At 44.0% G+C, this 26,604-nt stretch overlaps 2 protein-coding genes across 2 annotated transcripts in view; one reads left to right on the top strand and one right to left on the bottom strand.

Annotated features, from left to right (window-relative positions):
* Positions 1 to 12,317, top strand: part of POLR3E (RNA polymerase III subunit E) — a 30,384-nt gene extending 18,067 nt beyond the window's left edge. Inside the window, exons 18-21 of the mRNA XM_083872432.1 lie at positions 1,209 to 1,705; positions 6,642 to 6,719; positions 7,538 to 7,663; positions 9,918 to 12,317. Of these exons, the coding sequence (XP_083728558.1) occupies positions 1,209 to 1,705; positions 6,642 to 6,719; positions 7,538 to 7,663; positions 9,918 to 9,974 (758 nt within the window). The 3' untranslated portion in view covers positions 9,975 to 12,317. The remainder of the gene's footprint in view (positions 1 to 1,208; positions 1,706 to 6,641; positions 6,720 to 7,537; positions 7,664 to 9,917) is intronic.
* Positions 12,318 to 12,969: 652 nt separating this feature from the next.
* Positions 12,970 to 26,456, bottom strand: CDR2 (cerebellar degeneration related protein 2). The gene is made up of 5 exons (XM_083872788.1): positions 26,360 to 26,456; positions 21,006 to 21,118; positions 16,350 to 16,498; positions 16,022 to 16,186; positions 12,970 to 14,929 (listed from the first exon to the last, which is right to left on the bottom strand). Exons 1-5 carry the CDS (start codon positions 26,436 to 26,438, stop codon positions 14,062 to 14,064), a joined length of 1,374 nt encoding a protein of 457 aa, XP_083728914.1. The 5' UTR covers positions 26,439 to 26,456; the 3' UTR covers positions 12,970 to 14,061.
* Positions 26,457 to 26,604: the final 148 nt, after the last annotated feature.

The raw sequence follows: 26,604 nt of genomic DNA, 5'->3' as shown, positions 1-26,604 counted from the left end.
GCTACTGTGGCATCCTTGTAGCAGAGCCAGGAGGAGTCTGTGGCCCTGGGAACTCACTGTTTGTCACTGTAAAATCAGCTGGTTCTCTTACCCACTTGCTCATTTAAGGCAGCTTGTGGGGTGTAGCCAGCTCCTGAAGGGAGCACAGACAGGGCCAGTGCACAAATAATTCTCAATTTAATGTTTATGCAACTTAATGTGAATGAGGTGATTTTTTTAGTTCCCTGATTTGCACTGGGCTCTGGTGTGGGTGAGGGCCAAGCAATTACTGGACAATGTAATGGCAGGACACTGTATGGAGGTGTGCAACTGTCTCTTTTTGGCATCCTTCCCCACTATGGATCCCAGTGAGAGTATCAAAGCAACTGCTCCAAAATCCTAAAAGACTGAAAACTTGAGGTTCCAGAGTTTAAACTGGACGTTTGGTTCATTGCCAGACACTGGAGCAATTGAGGAGTCTAAGCAGAACTGACAAAGGAACATATTAATCCATTTCAATACCCCATGTCTGATCTGCTAGGAAGGATTAGGTGTTGGGTTATTTGGAGAGGATTAGTGAGCCTAACAGCAGAGAAGATAACAGCGTATGTGCTGGGCATGCCTTTGCCTCAAACACTGCACTCCTTGCTTTGGCAAGGACTGGATTCCTCTGCTGCCAACACACCCCTTCCTTTCACCTTTGGATGGCTGGGTGTGGAGAGGGGAAGAAGTGCAGGATTCCATGGGAAACAACTCCTTCCTGCCCCTCTCTCCCTGTTATTGGGTAATGACACTAAACAGAGGGTTTCAGCCTCTGGTGCTGTGTACCTCATGCTGCAAGGGTGTTCAGGTTCACTGTTAACCCTTCCACACTGCTCCCTGTACCTGGTGACATCCTGGTGCTGTCTCTGGCAGGGGCTGCACCAGGCCCTACCAGCCACTAGAGAACTAAAAGACAAAAAGAAGAGTTGTTGGACATAGAAGTATTCAGACCACAAGCAGAGATGTGTAAGCAGTCTGTATCCTGGATTCCTGAATTGTGGAAAAGGCCCTGGTGATTGAACAAACACACACTGCCCTCAAAAAACCAGCAAAACTCCCCAAAACTAATGTAAAATCTAATCAACAGACTGGGTTTATGCCTGAGATTTCATAAGCAGATGATGTTTCCTGGTTTTATTTCACTATGAGCCCTGCTGAGATTTATGATACCTTTTGTTTCTTACCAGCTCATCCATTGCTGGTTTCCGGGGAGCAAAGGGTCAACATGGCTAAAGCAAAAGTGAAGCAGAACTATGGGCAGCTGGAGAAGGAGCTCCAGAAGCAGAAGGCAGAGTTGAAATCAAATGATGCCTCGGCCAGGATGGATATTCCCAATATCCGCATTAAAGAGGAGCCTGTGAGTGGGGAGGAGCCCATGGAGACCTCAGCCCACGAGGGCCTCAACAACGGGCTGGTCAATGGCCTGCACACAGCCCAAGGCTCCATGGACCCTGTGAATGGCCACCTGCCCGGGGGCTGCATCGACAGGGTCGCCCAGGAACTGAAGGCCTTTGTGTCGTCGACATTTAAGAAACAATTTGTACTCACCCTGAGTGAGCTTAAACGGTTATTTAACCTTCACTTAGCCAGTCTGCCTCCAGGACATACCTTGTTCAGTGGCATTTCAGACAAAATGTTACAGGACATGGTGTTGGACACTGGCTGCAAACAGATTTTGGTGCCTGTAAGTATGGTTTTCCCTTGGTGTGCTTTGGGGGAGGGATGTGGGGTGAGGGGCAGTTAAACATCTGAGATGTGAAATATTTGTGTCCTGTGCTGATGTACCCAAAGGACAGATGTGCTCGGAGTAACTGTCCAGTATTGGACATGTTGAAACTGCCGGCATTCTGTTCTGGGGTCCTGCTTCTGGCAGGCTTTTGCACTCTGTCCTCTCTGCCCTGTTGTCCTTGGGGCTCTGTTTCCACATCCAAGGTGTTAGGCCACAGTGATTTGCTGTCCCAACTTGCTCCTGTTAACATGATCTAAGGCGGTCCCAGGTTCCCATCAGCTCTCCTGGAATTGCACAAGCTCCTTCCCTTGGGAACAGGGACCCAGCTGGGAGACGAAAGGTGACATTGCCTGGGAGCAGCAGGGCACACCCAGCTGAGCCTCTGCAAAGCTCATCTGCAGCAGGTTTCCTTGGCCACTGTTTCCTTCTAGGCTGTGCAGAGGTGTCTGTTTCTTTGTCCATATGGAAATGACGTGTGTGATTGCGTGAGACAGAGCAGGGCTGTGAGACTGTGGATTGCTTAGGAGAGCAAAGGGAATCTGGCATCATGGGAAAGAGCCTAAAAGGAAATTAATTTTACAAGACATCTGGCACTACTGGTTGGGTTTCAACCAGAAGGAGGTTGGGAGCAGCTGCCTTTGGGGGCAGAGGAGAAAGAACGTGTGAACTGCTCCAAAGAGCAGGAAGCAGGAGGGCTGGGAGAGCCTGAAGCATGGGAGCTGCTGGGGGCAGCAGGAACATGTTCAGTCATGTGCAAAGTACATGTTGTGGCACCTGGGACCTGAGTAACAGCCTGGAAATGTCACTAGGGAGAGCACCAATTGTGGTTGCTTTCTGCTTCCTCTCCTGGCAGTTTCTAAGTCCTGGAGTGGTGCTTGCCTGGAACTGTCTGAGTGCTGGTCAGGCTCTCCCTTGTGCCTGGTGTCATGTGTGCCTTTGCCATGCTGATGGTAAACAGCTGAGGTCATTCCTGCTTTGGTACTTGGGACTGGGGCTTGTTTGCTTTGGAAATTCGGAGATTTTGGAAATCCACAGAAGAAGTGAAAATGAGATTGTTTCTCTTTTCAAAAAGCAAAATGAAATCCTGCTGAAGAGAGGTGGTCGGGAACTTCCTTCTATGTAGAAAACCCTGTCATAGGAGACCTGCAGAGGTGCAGACGTGGTCCCTGGAATGTCTCTTGAGGACACTGTTGCAAATTTAATTCTGCTGATTCAGAATTTACTGTAATACTTAAGCTCTTGTGTATGAGCCTGTACTGCTGTCAGCAAGGTAAATCATTGCCCCTGAGCCTCCCCTGATGCTCTGTGCAGATGCCAAAGGTGCTGGGGTTGGGTTTACTCTTTGCATGGGCTCAGACACTTTGGTGTTTCTTGTTTGTTCCCCTGGACAATTTTGTCAGAACCCAACAAGGGCGCCTGGGCTCAGGGAAAGCCTGGAGGGTTGTTCAGCCTGGGATTTCGTAGTTAGTCATTAGTTTTCTGTAATTGGAAGTGCTTTGGTGATAAAAATCGATGATCTGAGGTAATTAAAATTATGTTCTGTGGGGGGTGAAGACACTCTTGGCTTGAGTGCTTACCTATTATAGAAAACATGTGGCTGAAAATGGCAATTGAAACCTAACCATGTTAAAATGGTTAGGGAATGTAGGATCTATTACAGAGCTGACCAACAGCACCTGGGGTATGAGATGAACAGTATTTTAGAGGGTATAGGTGTAAAATTTGGGGCCAGGACTTTCTTCAAATCTGAAGGATCAGTTTATATAGCCATTCATACATGGAGTAGTGATATCGACTGCACCTTTGTGCGAATTTGTATGATTACTCATTCCAGTTGAGGGTGGTCTAAGTCAACAGCAGACCCTCAGCTGTAGTTGAGCTGTGTCCATCTAATACCCATGGGCCAGACTCTGGGTAGTGAATTCCTTAAACTGCTACCAGAAATTTGATTTCACCTTTTTGTGACGGTGTTGCTGGGTGGTGAGTCCAGATGATGGGAAGGGGTAACTGTTACCACCTCTCACACACTGGGGCAGAAATCGATTCAGTTACCCTCAGGGTGTCTGGCAGGAGCTGCGATTTCCACGGCAAGGCCCAGTTAGTAACTGCTCTCAGTCAGGAGAGGACACTCCAGCTGCAGCTGAGGCCCTGGGGATGCCTGCAGGCTGCTGTGCTTGCTGTGCTTCGGGGCTTCATCAAGTAGGAGGAAAAAGCACAGGTCAGGAAAGAGCAAATCCTGGGCTGGTGCTGCCTTGGGAGAGGGTGAGGAGAGGGGACAGACAGAGAGGAGAGGAGCTTTGGGCAGGCAGGACACGGTGTCTGTGCCCTGAGCTGTGCAGGCTGAGCTGCTCTCCCACTCCATGGGAAGTGTTTGTGCAGGACTCGGGCTCCTGAGGATCGACACCCATTTCCTGCAGTCTGGGGGGTGACTGGCTCCTGCCATGGCTCTCTTCCCATGGCCTGTGGAGTGGCAAGGTTCTGCCCAAAACTTGAGGATATTTTTGAGGCCTCAGGAAATGATGTAACTGTTGTGTGTGTCCTGTCTGGCTGGGCTGACGGGGTGGGGTGCAGCCCTGCACTCACAGAGAGCCCTGCAGGCTGCTACTAATGCCAGGCTCCCTGAGAGGTGAGATCAACAGTTTACCTTTAGGATTACTCCAGCTGATAAGTTTTTTTTCTGGCACACTCAGCCCCTTCCATCTGGTTTATCTGTAACGTGAGGCCGCCTGGCAGTGGCTCAGTGGTTGAACGAGACAATTCCCAGAGCCAAGGGCTCCTCCCTGAGAGGTTCCACTTGAATGTGGCAGCCCTGGGACCTCGAGCAGCAGGGAGTTCATCTCCCAAGAGCCCCAGTTGCACTTGCTCTAGGGGCTTAGAGCAGGAAGGGGCACAGGGCAAATATTTTAAAAAGGATTTTAAGGTAGCAGAGAGCTGTATCAAGGTGAGGCTGGAGAGATCAAGGTGACATAAACCAGCAAAGGGACAGCAGATGGCAAGGCAGTGAAGCTGCTTGGGCTGCGTGTCTCTGAAGAATTCCTGATGGCATTTCCCACTCCCGTGGCCAGGCTGTGTGACAGGAGCAAGCAAGCAGGGTGCTGTTGGCAGCAGTTCTTGCAGCAGTTTTCAGAGGAAGGCTGGCTGGGAGGAGGAGATTGTGTGTTTCTCTTCCCAACTAAGTACTGTGTTTGTTTGGAAGCCGTTTCCTCGCAGAAAGGCTGGATAAACACAGCTGTGTTTCAGCCCTGTGGCTGAGGCAGGAGGAGTTTGCACTCCAGGGCTGTGCTGGCTCACTTTGTCGAGCCCAGCAGGTTGTGCCTGTGTGCTCCCAGTGCTCTGCTGCACTTTGCCATTCCTGCTGCAGCTGTTGTGTAGAGGGAAGCTGGAGTATCTGATTTTATCTCTGCTGAAAACCTACAAGAGAGATTATTCCTCAAAAGCAAGTGTCCTTGTGGGAGGAGAATTATGTCAGGTGCTGTGAGCCTAGTCAGCCTGAATCCTGGCTCTAAACCAAGTGTAAAACCTTGTTATATTCCAGCCATTTGGACTAACCTGAAAGTCAAAGCTGCTAATCCCACTATGCAGCTCCCACTGGACAAAACCCTTCCCCTTTGCAATAAGATCAGAGACAGAGCATGAAAGGAAATGCTGATCTTTTCACTCAGTGATGCACAAGCCTTTTGGCTGGTGTGAGGGAGGCTGGGAAGAAAGGTTTGGTTTGTACCAGCAGCCAGGACTGAGGGATGCTGGAACAATTGAGACTGGCTTGTTAGCTTTTCATAGATGATTGATTTAAGTCGTCTGGGTGGTTAGCAAGGAATAAATCGTTAGTGACAGACAGGAAGAGACATGTCAGGAGTGAAGGCATATTCCAGCAGTGCTCATTAGTCACTGCTCCAAGGGGAAATGATAAGGCAAATGGATGGTATTTTTTTTTTTAGGGGGGGAGGCAGTTGTGCTGCTCCCTGTCTGCAGGGGTGTGAGGCTTCTGCCTCAGAAAAAATGAGTGTGTTTCTCTAGCTAGGTACATGGGGAAAAAACAAAACATGCAAAACCACTGTCACTTTTGGAGCCTGAAATGAGCAAATATCTGCTTCACTGTCTGCCAGTGTTCAGTCTTCTGGGGTCCTGTAGTCTGCCCCAAAACAGAGATGGCAATATAGCAGAAGCACCTGCTTGTCAGTGATGCTGACTTGGGGTTAGTGAAGCAGGTAACTGCAGGATGGAGTCTGAATCTGTAAAACCTGCCACTGTACAGGTAAAAACCTCCAGAAAGACCTTGCAATGCACTTGGTGTTCTCAGCTGACTATTGTTCTGGATGGCCTGGAAGCAAACACTACTGACAGGAAAAATCTATAGGTATCTTGCCATGGGATACCATCAAGGTCCAAGCCCTGGGATTGTTCTCTTACATGGTGGTTTACTCTCCACCAGTGGGAAATGGGGTCCCCATGCACAGTTCATGGCATTCCAGTATGTCCAGCAGTCCCCTTGAAAGCCCAGCTATGGTTGGTGTGTGACAGATGTGCACCAGCACCCTGTGCAGGTTGTCCCACCCTGACGAGAGCCATCAGTAAAACATGGCCCCATGTTTGCACACACCTCAGGGGGCCACAGTGCTCATCCCAGTCCCTGGGTCGCAGGTGTGACACAGACTGTGCTTCTGCTCTGTCAGGGTGTCTGTGAGCAGGGGCAGAGCAGGCACAGGGCTGCCAGAGCCAAGGCACCCCTTCCAGTGTGGGGTGGGCCAGCAGTTGGGTTGTTTCAGCAGTTATTATTCCATGGCAGCCAGGGTTTTGATTCAGTAATGGGTGTCCAGGGATACAGTATCATGGAATCATTAAGCAGAACTCATTAAATAGCTGGTTATTTTTAACAGCCTCTTGTTCTCAGTTTCCTCCACAGACTGCTGCCTCACCAGATGAGCTAAAGGTCTATGCACTTTGGGAAGCTGGTGACACTTATGATCAGGTAATAATAAAATAAGTGACATTCCTCACTATATTTTTATTGAGCATTTGGTATTCTTTGCATCCGTGCTTCTGGAACTGGTACAGCAGATAGTTTTCCTCTTTCCCTGTTGGTGTTTTTAACACCAACCTGTTTCCAGCTGAAAGGAAGCTCATAACATGTTGGTAATCATGTCAGTAACCATCTCAGTGGCTATTTCTGAACCTGTGAGTAGAAAGGGTTCTCCAATGCAGGCCTCAGAACAGCATCCAGTCCAAGGTTTTTTTTTCCTTTTGATGGTAATGCAACATTAACCAGAGATTACCAGTTGTATCTGTTTATATGTAAGAGTAGGAAATGATTACAGCATATGTGACCATCTGCTGAGTTCTAACTGCTGTCAGAGTAAAGAAGGTGAAAAGGAAGGTGCCTCACCACCTGTGGATGGGCAGTGCAATTCCTAGCTCCATGAACTGAATACATTTTTATAGGAAAGAGGTAAGCACTAGCCAACCTCTTGCCTGGAATGATGTGGACTCCCATGGAAGCATTTGAGAGGAATACATTGCAATGTGTTCAGTGTGTTTTTGTACCTTTGGGGCTGTCCCAGGTCACAGGACAGGTGCAGGTGTGGCCACAGGGTCTGGGCTCCTGTGGAGCCCTTGGAGGATAAGGCACTGCTGGAGAGCAGGAGTATATGGAATTGTTTCAGGGTTGTAAAGCAGCAATCATCTAAAGCAGTTCAGGGAATGTTTTGTACAGACTAAAGCATGTGCAGTTTTTATAGACAGACAGGAATAATTGTTTTCTGTGTACTTATGATACATTTTCTTTTAAAGCATCGCCAAGTTTTGCTTGAAATCTTTTCGAAAAACTACCGAGTGCGCAGGAATGTCATCCAGAACCAGCTGAGTCAGGAGTGTGGGGAGGACCTAAACAAGCAGGAGGTGGATAGAGTGTTAAAGGTAAGCTTCTGTTCACTTTGGGCTTGATCCAATTAATACATGAGTTTTAATGCTTGATTTGAGCAAAGGATTATATTTTACCTTGAACTGACAAATGGTAAGGATGATAGAACAGTTATTGTTGGAATATGAACAAAGCCTGTGTTTCAGCTTGTTTTCTTAAAAATGCAGTTGTCTCATTCTATCTTCTTTCCCTCCAAGGAGCAATGGCTCACACATTATTTTGTATTATTGCAACAAATCTCTCTGTCATCTTGGAGCAGCAGAGAATAGAGTGTAGTAAATGTGATACTTGAGTTATTTTTAAATAATGCAGAATTAAACATTAAGGAAGTGGGAGGCTCTGCCCAGTGCTCTGAGTTGCCAACTGACTGCTGCTGGTTAGTGCTGAAGAGCACAAGTGCCACATGTTCAGCAGGAAGTGTATTCCATTCTCTAGCAGGATGTGCAGCTTTGCACAGAGCAAAACCCTGGCCAAAACCAGCAGGCAGAGTGGTAGTTAGCACGTCTCATTGCAGATGTTTATTTGAATCTTTTCATCTCTCTTTGAAGATGCACCATTTACTTGCTCAAGAAGTTTAAGGTATAAAGTACAGACCACACAGGCCACGACTTTAAAAGAGATGCAGGATGGCCAAGCAGAAAGTTGCCAACTAATGTAATACTTTAATCATTGTGGCTGGGCCTTTGCTCACTGTCACCCACTTCAATAAGACAAGTGATTAAGTACTTTATTACATTGTGATCTGCAAATGAATAATAGCATCTTTGAAGAGCTACAGATCTGTTGCTTTGATAATAAGCAAACTGGTCTTGCTTGAAAGAACCCGGTCGTCTTAGCAGTAAAATAAGCTCAGACATTTCTGCCTGCTAGACAGTATTTCCTTTGGCTCCCTGTGCTGAGGGATTTGTCAGCAACTACATGAGCTCAAGTATCAGCTCTCCTGGAACATCTAGACAATGTACTGCCATTAGTTTTTCATGATGCTGTTGCTATTTAACAGATAACCTATTTCTAGAAAAAATACTTGCCCCTAAGTCATCAAGCACTGTTTTTATGTAAGTCACTAAGTCAGTGGGTGACCAGCCTTGTGTTGTGGCAGGCTTTATTGCCTTGAATACATTTGTCACAGGAGTAGGGGAAATTACTTTTGTTTCTGAAATAAAATTTAGGAGTATGATTTAATGAAATGGGAAGATTCTCTGGCTTCTTTAAGCCACAAGAGATTGGATTCCACTTCAAATGAAATTGGATTTGTTGACTCTTATTTCCCTATCTGCCTGTGCTCATTTTTATACACAGAGGAACAGAGAGACAGGGTTTGTATTTTTGCATTTGCAGATCAGTCTGCAAACCCTCTTTCTAACCTCTGGGTTTGTTTTTGTTATGGACAAGCCCCAAGACTTCAGAAACAGATACATTTAAGCTCCACAGCTTCAGTTCTGCAGCAGTACTTGAGCCTGTGTTGAATTGTCTAAGAAGGAGGTTGGGGCAAAAGAAAGGGAAGCTGTTAGCTCAGAACTCCAGAGACTTTGTGCTCACCTAATAGGAACAAGGAAATGAGCCCCAAGACAACCCAGTTCCTGTGCTCCTTTGCTGAGGTGCTCTCCTGCCCTAAGCACAGCACACATGTGGTCACAGCAGGGCTCTGGGGTTTGCCACTTCATTATCATTGAAAGAGTTTCTTAAAAGGTTTCAGATCCAGTGATTGCCCTCACTCTCCTGCTGTCCCACTGCTCCCCTCAGCCTCTTCCCCTGAGCTTCAGCCCCTCTTTACCCCTCCACTGCCCTGCTCCTCCAGCCCTCACTCTTCCCTCCCTCAGTTGGCTTCTGCAGAAGCCCCAGGTTCTCCCCCAGGAGCCACTGCTGTCCCTCACTGCCTTGGCATCATTTGTCCCTTTGTGGCTCTCAGCCTTCCTGTGTCCCCTCCATTGAAGCCATCTGTCCTCCAGGGTGGGGATAGCCCATGCCCTGGGTTCATGCTCTCTCCTGTACACTGGAGAAGGGCTTGATCATGTTTATTGTCCCAGAGTCAGCCAGTTCCCAAGACTTCATGGACTTTAGAATCATAGAATCTTCAAGGTTGGAAGAGACCTTTGAGATCATCCAGCAGTACCATTGTAATTGCAAAACATCATCCAGCAACAGATCCAGATGCCCCTTAAACCCCTAGGGATCCAGACACCCCAGGGATGGTGCCTCCAGCACACCCCTGGGCAGCCTAACAGAGCCTTTCTTTCCCTGTGTCCCCAGGACTGCTGTGTGAGCTACGGTGGCATGTGGTATCTTAAGGGCACGGTGCAGTCCTGACAGCAGGCCAGCAGCGTCAGGAGATCTCGGGGACGTGAGAGGAACCCGCAGCGGGCGGCACAGCCGGAGCGACGCCGTGGCCTCGGCAGCCGGGGCGGGACCTGAGCTGCTCTGGGGCACTGCGGGCAGCCACTGACATCCCAACAGCCAGAGTTTGCCTGGCCCCCGAGGCACGGCAGCGGCCGGGAAGGCACCGTGGGACCCTGTCTGCAGCTTGATTAATCTGGGATTTCTAATGTATTGCAATTCTCCTTCTGTTTCGTTATGAAAAAATAAAACCGTATAGTGACACAGACATGATGGAAAATCATGGTCTAAAACTTTATTTTGTAAGTAATGCCAATAAATTAAATTTGTTTACAAACATCCCAGTTTTGGTTAAATCCCTGGATGCTCATACTTTAGCGTGAGCATTGTCATAGCCCTTGCAGCCCTCTTCATAGAGAGCAGCTGGTCATGTTCATGGGAATGTCAGGCCTGGGAGGGGGGAACAATATCACTGTCTGTGAACTCTGTACTACATAACCATTGTTCTCACCTGTTGTCTGTGAAATGAGTTATTTGGAGAAGTACCAACATCTGAAACATGGGGAACAACTACTAGATTTCTTCTGCTGGTGTGGGGTTGGTTTGAGGGACTTTGTGCATTACTGTATGTGACGGAGCAAGGTAAGTAACCGAGGGCATCCTCTGGAAGGCATCCACCTGTAGTTACCACACGGCAACCATGTAAAACCTCTATTTTGTGTAATTTTTAAATAAAATTTTATCTCAAAGGTCAATTATACCCTGCTTTGTATTTGTCCAAGAAGAAACAAAAGCAGCACCTGGCTCCTTTTACATCCTGAAGGCTTGGGGAGAAGGGACAGAGCAAAGTGCAGTGCAGTCCTGAGCTCCCCAGGGCTGTGCAGCAGGGACAGGTACCCAGCCCTGGTGGCTCATCCTGAACGGGCCTTACCTGCAGTACCAGCAGGAGTATCTGCAGGGTCACTGCTGCTCCTGTTCTCTGCTGCAGCTTCCATCACATGAGAAACTCAAGGGGATTCTATTGATTTCATCTTATGCTCAGAAAAGGCTGAGCTGAGTTGTTGACCAAAATAAGAAGATTAGGGTAGTTAATCCAGATAAGATTGCCTAAGAATATTGTTACCATACTTATGACATTTCACATTTTGGTGGAAAATGGCTACTTTTGAACTGCTAAAACTACCTTATTTAATAGCTTAGTGTAGTTTATTAACTGCATCAGTAAAACTGGGATGTGTTTTATATTCAGGGAGCTGTAGCTGGCACTGATCCAGTGGCTGTGGCTGGAAAGCTCTCTGGAAAGCCATGCTCCAGGAGAAGCTCTAAGAAGAGCCCAGCCTGGAGGGCTTTATTGCACAGCTTGCACAGGTAAGTGCTGCAGGACAGCCAAACCTTGGCAATGGCACAGATAGCCAAGGGGGAAGTACAGTACAGAAGAATCAAGAAGTTCTGAGGAAATAGTTTTGGTATTTTTAAAGCATAGAAATTGTTTCTATCAAGTGCTCTAAATTAGCCAAAAGTAATAAACCACTGAAGATCACCTATTTAACCAAAAATCTGGAACTGCTTTTACATGTCTTCTGCCCCGCAGGTGTGGTTTGCCTCTGTCCCTAAAGTGGTAAGGAACACTGGTAGTGAAGCACTTTGTGCCTTTCTCAGGTTGCTGCCTTCCAGTCTCTGAATTGGGGTGAGACAGGTGCAGGTGCCAGGGATACAGTGACAGGACAGTTACCTCATGGTGATGCCTTAAGTCTTAGTTTTCTTGTTTTTCAGATTCTGTGCTGCCTAGGGGTGCAGCTCTGAGCCTCACAGTAAGTGCTAGTAAGGTCTCTTCATAGAGTAGGTAGATAAAACAAGTCCTTTTCCTGCTGAAGACCAAGGACAGCTTTCAGGCCCAAAGCATAAACAATGGTGGACCTCGATCAAGATTAGCAAGAAAGTGTTTTTCTATTTCTTAGCTGGGACCTATTCCCATTTTACTATTCCAGCTTGCTGTATATAGGAAGCAATAGATACTTAGTCACGCTTCAAAATCTGTATATACTCATACAGAATTCTTCTGATTCCATAAAAATGAGAAGTTCAAAATTTAAAAAAAAACAGTAAAAAAGTATTACATTTTTATGTAATTATGTAAGTCTTGGTCTGTTTGCATCTTAGGGTATAATTATCCAATTACATCTTCAGGTTGTGAGGTCCCATCCTTCTTGATCCTCCCTCCAGTCCACCACTGGTTATGCTTTGGGCCTGAGGCTCAGAACTACTCCCCTCAGAACGTTTGGGCATATGAGGCTCAGAACTACACCCCTAGACAGCACAGGATCTGAAAAACAAGAAAGCTAAAACTTAAGGCAACAATGGCAGAACAGCTTTTCTGCCTTCCCTGCCCTCACCTCTTTTTGAACAGCACTAACAAAAACCACAACAATGAGGAAAAACTACTTACTTCCATCTGGATTTCTGTCCTAGACAGGCCTGTTCTTTTCCATGTAGCATAACTTTTCTAAAATACAAGTTTCATAGGAACTCCATCTGAGCTCTGTAGGAAAGATGCAGGTACCAGATAATGCAGGTGCCATCTGAACCAAGTTCAGTTTCCTGATTGGCACAGATGGATATAATTACTACTTACATATGTAGCTTGACTGGATTATTTATTTGCTTAGAAAAATATTCAGAAGATTCAGATTCCCATTTTTTAAATAATTTTCAGACTGCAAGACATATTTTAGAGAAACTCCCACAACATGAAGTTTTAATACTGAAGGACAAGCTGAACAGAGAACAGTGTAAGGCAGCAGAGCTGCAGCAGCAGCAGCTGGACTAAAGCTGAGAAACTGTCAACATTCTGGGTCAGGGGTTTGGTACCTTGCAGCAACTCAGCAGGAAGCTGCTCCCCAAGAACTGCTGGCCACATTAAGCTGTGAGACCTTTACAAGGAGAAGGATGTCACCTTTCATTGTGCCTTTTCTTCTTAATTTCTGTGTTCCAAAAAACAACCTTCACCATGTTGTTTTTCAGAAATTAAGTTTTGTATGAATTACTATTAGGGAGTGGAAAAGGAGAGGGAGAACAATAGTGTGGTCCCATTTTCAGTAGGATATGTGCTGGCAGTGTTTTGTTCATCCTCCCACCCCCCCAGGCAGCATGGAATAATCCAGAGGCCAACATTGAAAGCAACAGGCAAAACAATATAAGGTTTTACCTGCTTGTCTCCTCAAGCACTTGGAGTTTGTGGTATGCAACATTAAAAGCTACTCCACTATGTCAATGCTACTTCTAAAGTTAAATAGCTGAATAACAACTCTCTAACTTACCAAATAAACATAAAAATGTACTTTGCAGACATTCCACCAGAGAACCGTAGGTCCCAAATAACACATAGAGTCAATTCACAGTATCTTGCCTTAAGACAAAGTGCCCTACAAAGGAAACCGTATCTAAAAAGCCACATAAACTTTACAACAAATCCTTTCTTAGTAGGAAGACATTTATACTAATCTGTGGGAGACCTTAGTGATTGTGAAAACGTGGTATTGGCTTAAAGCAAGCACGGCTTTTCACCACCATGTCAAAGCAAGATCAGCTGAACCACTCTCCTCCGGGAGCTGAGGAGACGCTGTCCCTGGGACTGGTCAGGGCTTTCCTTTTGTTCATTTTCTGCATCAGTGCAGTCACAGGGCCAGATTAACCCTATGAACCAAAGGAAAGCTTTATTCTGGTTCTTGTGAGAGGTTCAGAGTTCTCAGCTCTGTTTTTAATGAAGTGGATGAAGGAAAGAAGTGTCAGTCGCTGCTCTGGCCAGAGATGAAGTATGAAATAGTAGTGTAGCATTAAGCTATGATGTCTCTTTGCTTTACAACCACTAGTTTGTGTGACAGTAATGAACATTAAATCTACTGCTACACAGGAACAAGGAATCTAGCTGATAACTAACTAGCTTGTTAACTACAGGGCTACCAGCCAATCCAAAACATTCATTTTGAGTGCTGAAGAAACACATCAGTTTAAGGGGTCTTCTGACATTCATATGAAGTGTATTCTTGACTAACAGATAAGGTTACGGCTGAGAAGAGAGAGTCTTGTATTTCGCTCTGTGTTCATCTATTTCTTCTTTTGTTTTTCTGATACAGCTAAAAATCTCCTTGAATAGTGCTTTATATTCAGGGGGAGCATTTGTGGAAGAGTCACTCAGCTCAGCAATTGTGAATTCTTGATTGCTAGCTGAAAGATCATACTGGGTGTTCCCCACATTTAGGTCTTTGGAGTACTGCTTCAGTGTTTGTACAGCCTTGTGTTTCAAACAATCTTCATCCATTTGACATTTCTTCAAAAGTTCCTCATACTTCACTTTCAGAGCATTGTACTGAGCATCAACTTCATTGAGTACAGAGATTCCTCGCTGCTTCACAGCTTCAGCTCTCCTAATACACGTTTCTTCATGGCCCCTGAGAATGTCTGCCCCGGCAGCGCTGCTCAGGAGGCCTTCACTGCTACTCCGTTTCAGTGCCTTCTTCTCAAGCTCCGATACTGTCAGAAGTCCATCATCTGCCAGGCTCTGACCAAGCTCCTTGTCTAGAGATTCCTTGAATGAAATGAAAAAGGATTCTGGCACCAATTTCTCTGCATTATGGAGTGTGTTTTCAGACTGAAGTATCTGTCGCATTTCAGCTACTTCTGCTTCCAGCTCCTCCGCACGAGCCCGATACAAGTCACTATCAACCAGCCTCCGCTCCAGGTCACAGTTTTCTTTCACCATAAGACTGTATTCCTCTTCCATGGTCACCCTCTTCTCTTTCTCTAGGTTCAGCTGGGCTTGCAGAACTGTCACTGCCTTCTTTAACTTCTCATTTTCTTCTTCTAGAGGACTTAGCTGACTATCCATCGAAGTAATCTTTTCTGCAAAGACATGATCATAAACGAAGTACCTGCAGAAACAAAATAAGGATTATCAAACATAGGAAGTACAGCTGACCACACCCAAAGTTTTCTTATCCTGGTAACTAATGACATATTTAAACTGTGTGCTAACACACTTCAGAGCACTAACATTGCACTAACCAATCAGTCAATTTAATAATCAGAACAGTTTGTAAGGACTTACATGCTATCAAACTAAGCTCACCGCTTAGGCGGAATGGCAGCTTGTTAACAGTTTCATGTTACAGACAAGCTGACTGAATAATGTAAGTTTAAATTATAATTTAAGTTTAAATACACATTGCCTCCCAGTACCATGCAGTACTTTCTGATACTAATTTTTTCTACAGCACTCCACTCTTGTAAACTTTTGTCACTATTGATGCAGAAACATAATTGACAAAGCAATGCTGGAGGCTGGTATTTTCACAAGCCTTTGGCAGCATGAAGGATCCACTTGTCTTTTGAATTGTCAAGAAATAACTTGATTTATTCTAGAGTATTACCTCCATGTAGACACAACAGCCTGCTCTGTCTGTAGAGGTGCTTCCTTTACAAAATTGCCCTCTAGGTTTGCAGTTAGTCTGAGCTTTCACCAGGTGATTGTCCTGATGGCCCACTAATGCAGTTCAGCTGGGTCAAATGGCTCTACATTTGCAGCCCAGCATCTCAGCCCACTATTTTCCCAGTTTAGGTGTCATTTTAACCAGCTTAAGTTCAAAAAAGCTAGGGAAATACCCATGGACATCCAAGGAAAGAATAAGTTACAGGAAATATTTTGCACTTAGTAAGTTTGTTTTTCAGATTGTCTCTGTGTTTGCTTTTATCTGACTGAAAACACTGGGGTGCAAATTGTTGTAAACTTTCTAGGCTACCATTTGATATGGCCGGCTATGGGGAGAAAGTGAAGCACCAATACTGGTGTGTTCTAGAAGCAGGCCAGAAGAAATGAAAGCACACAGCAGAGATACTTTGCCAGTTGTGAACATCTGGTAATTTTTTTTACCAGCTTGTGTGGTACCTGTGCTCATGTCTTAGGTTTTAAAGTTCTGCTTAAAATAGTTTCAGTGTTCTTTACTATGTAGGGTGAAAAGTCTTACTGGCGGAGGTCATACAGCTCCTTCAAACATGAGAAACTGTGCATTGATCTTGGCTGCTCAGATCTCTCCTGGCTCATCCGGCCTCGTCCAGGCTTTTTCAGCTCTTCCACTTGTCGCTGCAGGTCATCTATGTGTGTTTGTAGACTTTCAATAGTCTCTGTCAAGCTGGAAGGTGAAAAGACCTTTAAATAAAACTAACCTTTCAATTTGCCAGTATTGTAGAACATCACTAGACAGAGACAAGACACCCAGTAACTCCACAGATACACCTGGACCACTCTTATTGATAATAACAGCTGGGAAGGGGGAATCTGTTAAAGTTTGTTACCTTACTATCTTTTGTTGTGAAGCTCTACTCTCTGCAACCAGCTTTTGATTAGTGTCTTCCAGTTCTCTTGCTGTCACATCCAGCTGTTCATAGACTTTTGCATGCTGGTCGTTCATCTGCCGCAGGAGCTCCACTTGCTTTGTGAGGTACTGCAAGACAGTTCTGCTGTTACTGGTTTACTCTTGGAACACAAGCTACAGCTCCTACTCTGCATTTTTGTTCACGTTCAGAGAGAAACTCCTGAGTTTTCCAAATGTAAATTCCCGTGTTTGCTTTGCTAAGCTGAAGAGACACTATCAGTAACTCTCTGGGCAGCTTGCCTTTGTCAGAGGTCACCCCCGGCTGATGAAGCAGCCCTTACCTGGAGGAGCTGGGTTTGATGGTGCCAGCTGTCTTTATCTGTGCTGCAGTCAGCATTGATAGAGCCTTCAGGCTCCAACACAGCCCTTACCTATCTGCTGTGTCCTAAAGGTTGCAGTGTGCTCCAACAGAAATTTCTTAACTGTGTTGACCCAACAACTTTCTCAGCATTAAAACTGAAATATTGGGTAGCACCATCCATAATTAAATGTATTTTCGGCTGACCTAAATTCTTTCGGTCTGAAGCAGCATTAGGTTCAGCATGGCAGAATTTAGGCTGAGGTCACTCTTAGAACAGTATGTGGGCTAATATGTATCAGGAAGTATAATCAAGTTATTGAATTCAAATCTTAAAAATTACTCACTGGGAACTATTCCAGTTACTGTAATCCCAAACAAAGGTCTCCTGGCCTTTTTAAAAAAATAAAGCCTCGCATGAAGTATTCTCAATTTAATCCTCTTGGGTTTTACAATTAACTACATAGTTTAATTTCCTGAATAACGTCAGAAAGCTTGGAATTCTTAGTCTGAGCAGTTCACAATCACCTACAGCTCTTGAAAAAAGTGTCTTATATTCTCCCACCCAGGACATGGGTATTTACATAAGACGGGGTTTTTTTCTGAGTCTAACTCCCTAAATCTGAAATACTTTGTTCTTATATAGAATTTGTACTTTACAATATATTCTGTATTGCTATATGTTACTTTCTTAAAACTAAGCTTCAAGTAGGAACATCCAGCAAACTCCTAGGCAGAATTACTTCTCTTTACATAGGCCTGTTACATACTCAAAACTTCTAATATTCTACTTAACCTTTTACCTCATTAAAAGATTGGTGGGTTTACATTTTAGGCAATTTAAGAACAGATAATAAGTTAATCTAGGACTAGTAACTGCTCCATACAGACTTCTAGAAGATCAACATGATAGCTGTTGGCGAGATCCTTTTGTAGCCTGTGCACACATGACAGAGGATTTACACAAAAATAGAACATAGATTAGCAGTAGAATCTCAACGTGACCCATTTCAGATTAACTTTCCCTATTGGTTATAGCTGAAGGAAGGAGCTGGAGATCCTCAGACTTCCTTCAGCAATATGAGTGTGGCTAAGCACAGGAGCCAAGGCTCTGGTGCCTGAAGAGATGTTGCCACTTATTACAGTGGCTTTTGCAGATGTTTGAGATGAATGGAAGGGGTGAAGCACTGACTTCCTCCACCTTCCATCTCCAGTATCTTCAGGACTGGTGTCCAGTTGACCTGGAATAACCAGACCACCAAAGATGATGTAATAAATACTTTGGAAGTTCACATTTAATCTATGTCCCCTACAACCAAGCACCTAACATGAAGCAGCACTTTGCATTCTGGCACATGAAAATTGGATGGTGTCAGGATTTCCAGTGCCTGAGTGATGAGAACAGATTCAGGCAGAAATAAAGTTGCTGTTTTTGTGCAGTCATTATTACATCTACAGTGATTAGTTAGTGGCACACGTGTCAGGACAAAGGTCAGATACGATGATCCAAAGCCGTAAAATGCTTAATATGTTAGTATTTAATATATAAGATGTAATCTTAAGCACACCACAGCCTTTGACCCTTCCCTTCCAGTGCAGACAAGGCAGTGCCATATTTCAGAATGATTTCTCAGCCAGTTCTAGACTTTGCTCCCCATAAGATCGAAATTAACAGGAAAAAGGTCCCCAGAATTAACAGATATACTGCACTGAAAAGCTAGTACAGAAATTCAGCAGAGTACTACAGGAACAGCTGAAAGATCACATGTAGGTTACAGAGACAAGCACTCGAAAATTAGGAAAAAATCAAGCATAGAGACTGAATATGCCATTTGCACATGTATCCTGTGCCATGGAGTATCCTGTGATCCCACAAGACACAGAAATGCTGATATGAAAATAATGGACTGAACTGCTTTACACCTGGCATATGCAAATTGTATTCCCATTTGTTTCAGTGAATTCCTGTAACAATTCCTTGTGCCAGTAAGCTAATATATTCAGTTCCTCAGCTGGAGGGTTTCTCTGGGTATTTGAACAAGGGGTTTATTTTCCCTTTTCTCCCAGAAATCCAGATGCAAGAGAAACTTCTTTGGAGGAAGGAAAATTTTGTGTTGCTATTACACTTTTAAATGGCACTGGGGAAAGAGAAAAGATTGTGACAGGAGATAGGACTGCAGAAGACAGCATGTTACTACAGCAGACACAAATACAGTCTTTGGCTCAACAAGCTGGGCAAAGAAAAGGTGCAGGCACTATTTGTATTTCGGAAGCATCACAAAAACCGTTCTCCCACTCTCCCCCTCTCCACCTGGAGAGAGCTATTGGGACAATCCAATACACATCTCCCACCCTCCTTGAGGGAGAGGAGGAAAGGGACTGAAGAGGCATCAGATAAAGCCTTCAAAAAGTAGTATTGCTGAAGTCTTGGTAGAGGGAGACATTGAGAGGAAAAATTAATCTGTCATGTCTGAGTTTGTCTGACCACACATGTACTTTACCCTGCAACACACCAACTACAGATCACTGCTGGAGGGACATTTGTGACACTTCCTGGATGCTCTTGATGTCATCTATAAACACTGAAACACCAGAACAGCTTAAGCAAATAAACTGGCTTAAACCAATAGGATATTGCATTCTTAACAGCACTAGACTATTTCTGTAAATCAATGTAGCTTAGCAATAATGTGTTTTCCACATTTCTACATAGTGTTAAGATACAGCTGCTTTTTAAGTAGCTACACTCCATCAGCCAGGTTAGTTGCTCATCACAAAGTTCTGGTGTGTTATTTCCAAAGGTGTGTTGTAACTCTGCTAAACACTTTCTTCAGTACGGTTGTTCAAACAAGTACCTTGTGTACAGTATTTGTACAGCACCTTGGAAGTGTTTGTCCTCTCTACACCTTAAGAATTGCTCTTTTTACAAAATCTATTCATGCTAATGAGGTATTTTCAGTCTCTGCATACGTAAATACAGCTTATAATGCTGAGGCAGTAATATAAATATCAGCCATTCCAACCATTGTACCTCAGAATGAACAGGGTAACAAAGATCACAGTTAGCACATAATGGAAGAAAGCGCCAGGAGATGAGATGCAAAACAAAAGTAACTTCTAAAAGCACACCCACAAATCAAACCTGCACTCAGAAAGTGCTCATCACTTACTAAAAATGCTGCATTTGTATTGACTACTTTAAAGACACCTATAATTCTGTAATTATTAAGGTTCGGATTCTTTCAGTTACCTGTTGCTGTTACAACAGTGAGCATTTTCAGTCTGAAGTTGCAGCTGTACAAAATGCACATCTTTTATGGCAGTATTGTAGCATAAAGGAATTCAGATTTTGTAAAAATCTGGTACATACCAGTCACAGCCTGTGATTCACACCAGAACCAACCTTAAAGGCTGACTATGTTTTCAATATGTTGTCAGTCAGAAAACTCCTGAATATTTAATAATTTAATTATTAGAGACCATGCATTGCCCTCTAATAGCTGAAAAACCTCATTATGCTGACAAATGCTAGGTCTGCAAGAATACAGGCAATGAGAAACTGCCAAAAATAGCCAGGTTTTTCCACTCTATTATCTAAAGATGAGTGGCTTTAAAAGGATGGTTATGTTTTTGGGTTTTTCCCTGGAAAATATGGAACAATATATCCACTATATCTATATTTAGATATTTTAGATCTACATTTAGATCTTACTTAAGTGGAATTTTTTTTTCTGTTTTTGTTTGTTTGTTGAGGTTTTTTTGTCTTTGCAGGGTTTCTTTTACATTGAAATAGACTTTAACACCCTTTATCACAGCTCAGTTTACTGGAAGTACGCATCTTCAGATTTTACTTAAATCTCACTTCTGTACTTATCAGCCTTTAAATTTCAGCGCTGCAATCATTAAAATTCCAATGTAATATTTTAAATTATTAATGTATTTATCATCATATAATTTAATGTTATTTTACCTGGCAAGATCAGCAAAGTTTAGCAATAAAAATAACTGAAGTATCTTTTCTGTACAAAACCAAAAAATACCAGTCATTTGTCATTAAACAAACCAAATCCAACATTTAGTGGCACAAAGCTTCTGGTGATCAGAGAAACAGTTCTAAGTATGATCCACCTATACTGGTTCTCAAATTCTCAAAATAGCAGAAGCGGTGAAAGATTGTTCAGTATTTTCCATTAGATCTCAAGAAATTCAGATCTTAACCTATGCACTGTTTGTTGCAGGTCTAGATGCTTTCACACAGGGATCCTTTAGATATTTTACCTCTATCTCCTGCAATTGCTCTTGATTTGTTGCATACATTTGCTGTAAGGATTCTTCCAGTTCAGTGTTACGGTCCAGTAGTGTCTTCCCAAGTTCAGCAGCAAGGTGAAGATCTAAACAAAGAAATCATGTTTGCATGTAAGTCAGAGAAACAATGATGTAATTTAATTTTAAAGCTTGTTATCAAATACTTGAGGTATTTTCTTACCGCTGTTATAACTGTTCCAAGTGATCTCCAGTACCCAACATGGAAGTTAGCTTATAAGTACAACATTCATCTACCATCTCCAATGCAAGTCTAGATCAGCCCTGAGACCCAGAGACACTCTTTATGTCATGAAGCTTCCTCAGTTCCTCCGCGGCCCTTCAGACACACCCAGCCATGTTCACCTCCCACACTGTGCCCAGTGCTCTCTTGGGCTTCACCCTCTTTACAGCACTCAGAAGAATAAGTACAGCAGACCCTGTAAATATACATCAGTCTAGACCCAGGCCAAAGCTGATGAACTCTTTATTGACTTGACCGTTCCTCCCCATTACCCCTCTACCACAGTTCAGGTCACTCAACATCAAATGACTTGAGTGATCAAAACGCTAGATGAAAGTTTCAGATGCTTTTTATGGTGAAATAATAATATCAAAAGACATAAAACTGATGGAGACTTGCAGCTATTCTGCTTTTCAAGCTCATAAAGCCAGGTGACAAGAACTGTTTCATGTGCTCCAAAACATCACTTTAAATGTCACTTGTTCTCAGGCACTTAATCTCAGTTTCACTTCAGTCATCTTCAATCACCTCCAGGGTGCAGTGACTGCAGTTGTTGCAAATTAAGAAATAAGTCATCTGAACACTCAGCTCCTTTCTAAAGGGAAGCTTGATATTTGCTCAACAGCATCAGAAGTGCTAGATATTCTGTATTATTATGCTAAAAGACAAGTGTAATTTAAAAGCTAACATAATGTGACAAAGTAATAAATCTTGGTATTAACGCTAAAATTGTAGTTACTCTGTTACTACATGTCAAGGATCCAACAGATTTTTAGAAGTCTCTTATTTTCTACCTCCTTCCCATCACATGGCCTGCATGCATGCAATACCACCCAGTTAGTTCTCACACAGAACTTGTATCGTTAATCAGAAAGAGAAGAAAAGTCAAGAAAAACTTTGAGTCACATCAAGGAGCCTTAAATTAATGAACAGGAGACATGTATTGCATCATCAGTAGTTATAGCCAGAGAAGTAAATGTATTAATTCCGTTTTCATTTGATTGTGATGCCCTTTTTTAAACATGTTATGCTACCTCTTTCCTGCCCCCTCTCAGTTATCTTATCAGCTAGGAACTGTAATACATACAATACTGCTCCAAGTTGTTTTGTGCTAACCTTCAGTTTGGCAGCCTGTCCAAAATGATTACTCCATCTCCACATGGCAGCCAAACACCAAATCCAGACTTACAAGGACAAGTCAGTACAAACATTCGTCTATGGAGCTGTAGATGTCCAATTCTGGCAAAACAACAGCTGTGCTATTCTTTACACATTCTTTAGAGCCACAATGCATTGTTTCCTACCTTAAGGTCAGACTCTTAGCTTATAAATGCCATAAAAAATATTTAAAAGAAATCCCACTGCATGGGAGCTCTTCAGTTTCAAACGATGTACAATTAGAAGGCACAAGGAAGGCGTCTTGGTCTATACTTAGGAGTTTATCCTCACATCCCTTTTTCACTCATTAAGAAGCAGGATTTAAAGTATTTGGATAAGGAAACCTTAAGGCATCCTGCTTAAATTTTTCCCATTTGGTAAACAGATTGTACACTGTTTACCCACGGACAGAGTAACTCCCAGGCAAACACCAAGCTGTTTGTTCTATCTCGTTACAGAATACTGTAGTCTTCAAATTCAGTGAATTCATTATCCTATAGAGAATGGAGTCCTGTTTCACAAGTTCTTGTACTGCACAGATCTTCAGGAGGAGCCACCGTCTTTAAAACAATACTAGTATCATTCAAGACAAAGACTAAATAGTCAATTATTTTATTTTATTAGAGTAGAATAAGAGCTTTAGAGAGGATTTAGGATTATGTTAAAGACATAATGCATAATGGAATTACTACCATTTCCCTTCCCAAAGTGAAAGTTTGTTTTCATGTTTAAGTACATTTAGGAGTTTATAGTTTCATTCTTAAATGCCCCTTCATCTACTAATCAAATAGCACATACCATAAAGTACATGGAATGCAAGGTGAAACAGAGAATTCATGTCATACTTCACATTCATTCTGTTTGTTAGACAGGCAGAAGCACAAACGGGTTACTATGGGAGAAGCACTTTTATAATTAAGGCGATTTGTTTCTGACGGGGAGAATACAAGTGGGAGCACTCAGGAAAATACAACAAAACCTTAACTCTAGAGAAAGCAAGCACTGAAATCATTTCACCTCTTCTAAAAACTTCAGGATTTTTTTGCATCCATTTTCCTACATTGTCAAGTACCTGGAAGCCCTATAAAGAACAAATTTTACAAGAGAGATGTGTCATGTATGTTTTCCAGATACAAAATGGAAAGTATTAATTTACATTTCTCTGGAGAGAGTTATGGTAGAATACTAGAAGCAAAACTGCATTTTCTGTTGTAAATTTATGTAAAGCAACAGCTAAATTCTGACAGACATGCTTTTTTCCTTTGCACCATAAAGATGGAAGCAGAGAGAGTTTTAATAATGCAAAATGCATATGTGCAGATCTAAAGATCTTCACTTTAGTAAATCTGATTAGTTGTACTGGTTTAACAGCTCCATCAGAAATCTACAAAATAAGACTTCAAGGGTGTCTTCTGATGTTGAACAGCCCTCGCTTACCAGTGCTTCACAATCTCTTCCGACTGCATTACCATAATTGAAAAAAAAATAAAAACAGTACCAAAATCCTTCTCTTCTACTTTTTCATAACCCACCTAACAAAATTATTCAGAGAATTTTCAACCTAAAATTAAGCCTATTCTTTTAAAAGCAAAAGCCACTGACTGTGCAAGATGTATAAGTAAACCTAGTGTAAGTTTACTTAACTGTAAAATGATTTTTTTTTCTATTTAGCTTCCTATTTCCTATTCTCTACAGAATACCCTCTGTTCTGTAAAAGTGAGTAACAGCAAGATGCAAGAAGAGCAGTCCATATAAAAAAAATTCTTTTTTAAAGGTCAGCATACTTCAGCAAAACACTGCAGAAGGATGGCTGCTGCCATCCTTACAAGCATTCCATGAGCACTTTATGCACAAGCAGTATGCCAGAAAAGCCCATCTCCATTGCCAAGGCAAAAATCTTTGGTACATACTTTGAAAATGGTCACGTTTTTCCAAAACCCCTGTCCTAATTTTAAGTTTCAAAGACCAACTGACAAGGACTTGTAGCTCTTTTCAGGGTTTCTAATGTTTTACAGCCTAGGTTCCCATAATCATATTCATCAGTCTTTAAACATGCACTGATTGTTTGGGTTGTGAGGAGTTTCACGAGACCTTGATAAGCACTGTTACTACCCTGTTTACACACACCCATGTGTCTTAGCCTGAGCAGCAGGAGGAGTAGGATCCTTCAGAGTCCAGAAATAAAGTACAGCACAAGGTTTAAAAAACATTCCTGTAAGGAATTTCTTCTTTGCATTTCAACTTGACCATCACTTTATTTTCCTCCTTTTCCTTTTGGCAAGGCTTGAAAAGAGAGAATCCCCAGAAAAAGACTGTCCACGTGTTGAGAGTACATTAACCAAACCCCCAAAACACACCAACCTCTAGAATGGAATACTGTTTCTTAAAAGCTGACAGCAGAGCCAACTGGTGATTGTTTCACTCATTTTAATTAGCAGATGAAAGTAGAGAAACATCAAGAAGGCAAGAAGTCAGTTGTTATACATTGTGAAGTCTCTTTGTAGGTCTTCTATTCCATAAACACTGACATAATAAAAACATTACTGAATCACGTCTTCAAATTTTTCACTCTCTTCCCTTTGACAGCAAGCTGCATTTTCAGGAACTTATTTCAGCTGATTTGTTTGTATCCTAGAGCCAAGAAAACATCAATTTTGGGTGAGGAGTACCTAAATACAGCTTTCAGTTAGCTATTTTATATAGCATACAATTAAGAGAGAGCTGGTGCCATCTTCAGAAAGAGTTTCTGCTGTCAGGTGCCTGATCTCAGTGTGAATACTGCTTAGCTTTCTCCAAGGTTTATGGTACAGCAGCAGCCACCAATCCCAAGAATTAATGTATATCAACATAAAAGCAAAACATGTAAGACTGGAGCAGGTTTGCAGGAAGCCACATCATAGTGTTGAGCTGGCCTTTCAAAACAAACTCAGGATTAAGGACAAAGAGTAGAACTAAGTAACTTAAGTAAATACCAGTCATAAATGCCACTAAGCTCCTAAGGAAATTGCACATTCTTTCCACATCATGCCTGTTAAAAGACTTTTAGTGCAATTATACTTTTATTCCTGTAGCTCCTTTCTCATTTGTGAAACGAACAGCATTTACCTCTTGCATGTAGCGTTTTAAGACCCACTGATAGAATTACATACAGAATCTATACACGTATATTGCTAACGTGGAGTTATTTGATATTTTAACAAGAAAACCTAAAGAATTTTAAATAAAGAACCTGCAACTAATCAAACACTGCTACGACTACAACTCGGTCGACTGGAAGCCCTTACAAAGAGCTGAACAGGGCGCAATAGCGCATCCCACCCCGGCCCTCCCAGCGCCTGCCCGAGCAGGGCACCCTCCCCATCCCTGCAAGGTGCAACTTTCCGGAGAGCCGCTTTCCTCTGGCCGGGCGGAGGGAGCCCGGCACCGCTCGGCTCGGCTGCCGCACCTCCTTCCCTCAGACAAAGGCGGCCGCGCTCGTTACCGGTGACAGCGACTCCGCGGCGGCGGGCAGGGCGGCCGGGCGGGGGGGACCCGAGCTCCGGGCCCGGCACGACAGACGCGCCCGGCACCCCCGGCCCCGAGCGCCCTTCCCTTCCCTGCCCTTCCCTTCCCGCCGCCCCGCACAGCCGCCGGCCGCGGCCCCTTCCCCTCACGCCCGGCTCCCCACAGCCCCTCGCCTCACACGCCTCGCTCCCGGCGGTTCCTGGCGGTTCCCCACAGCCCCTCGCCTCACACGCCTCGCTCCCGGCGGTTCCTGGCGGTTCCCCACAGCCCCTCGCCTCACACGCCTCGCTCCCGGCGGTTCCTGGCGGTTCCCCACAGCCCCTCGCCTCACACGCCTCGCTGGACGCGGCCCCTGCCCTGCCCTTCGCGGTGCCTTCCCTCACACAGCCTCCCTCACACGCCCCCCGCCGCCGCCCCGGCTCACCTTGCTGCAGGTCCTGCTGGTCGTACCAGGGCTCATCCTCGCGGATTTCGAACTCCTCTACCAGGCTGTCGGCCAGCATCGCGCTCCTCCCGCTGACGGGCGGCCGCCCCGCGATCCCCCGTGCGCCGAGCGGGGCACAGCCAGCCCGCAGCCGCTCCCCGCCTCAGCGGCCGCCCCCGGCCATCGCCGAGCGGCTCCGGGCTCCGCCGAACCTCTCCCCCTTCTGGCCGGGCCGGGCCGCGCCG

The sequence above is a fragment of the Zosterops lateralis genome (genome assembly GCF_965231275.1).
Source record: "Zosterops lateralis genome assembly, chromosome: 15".
NCBI lineage: Eukaryota > Metazoa > Chordata > Aves > Passeriformes > Zosteropidae > Zosterops > Zosterops lateralis.
The sequence above is the reverse complement of the archived record's forward strand: the minus strand, read 5'-3'. Positions and strand labels throughout refer to the sequence as shown.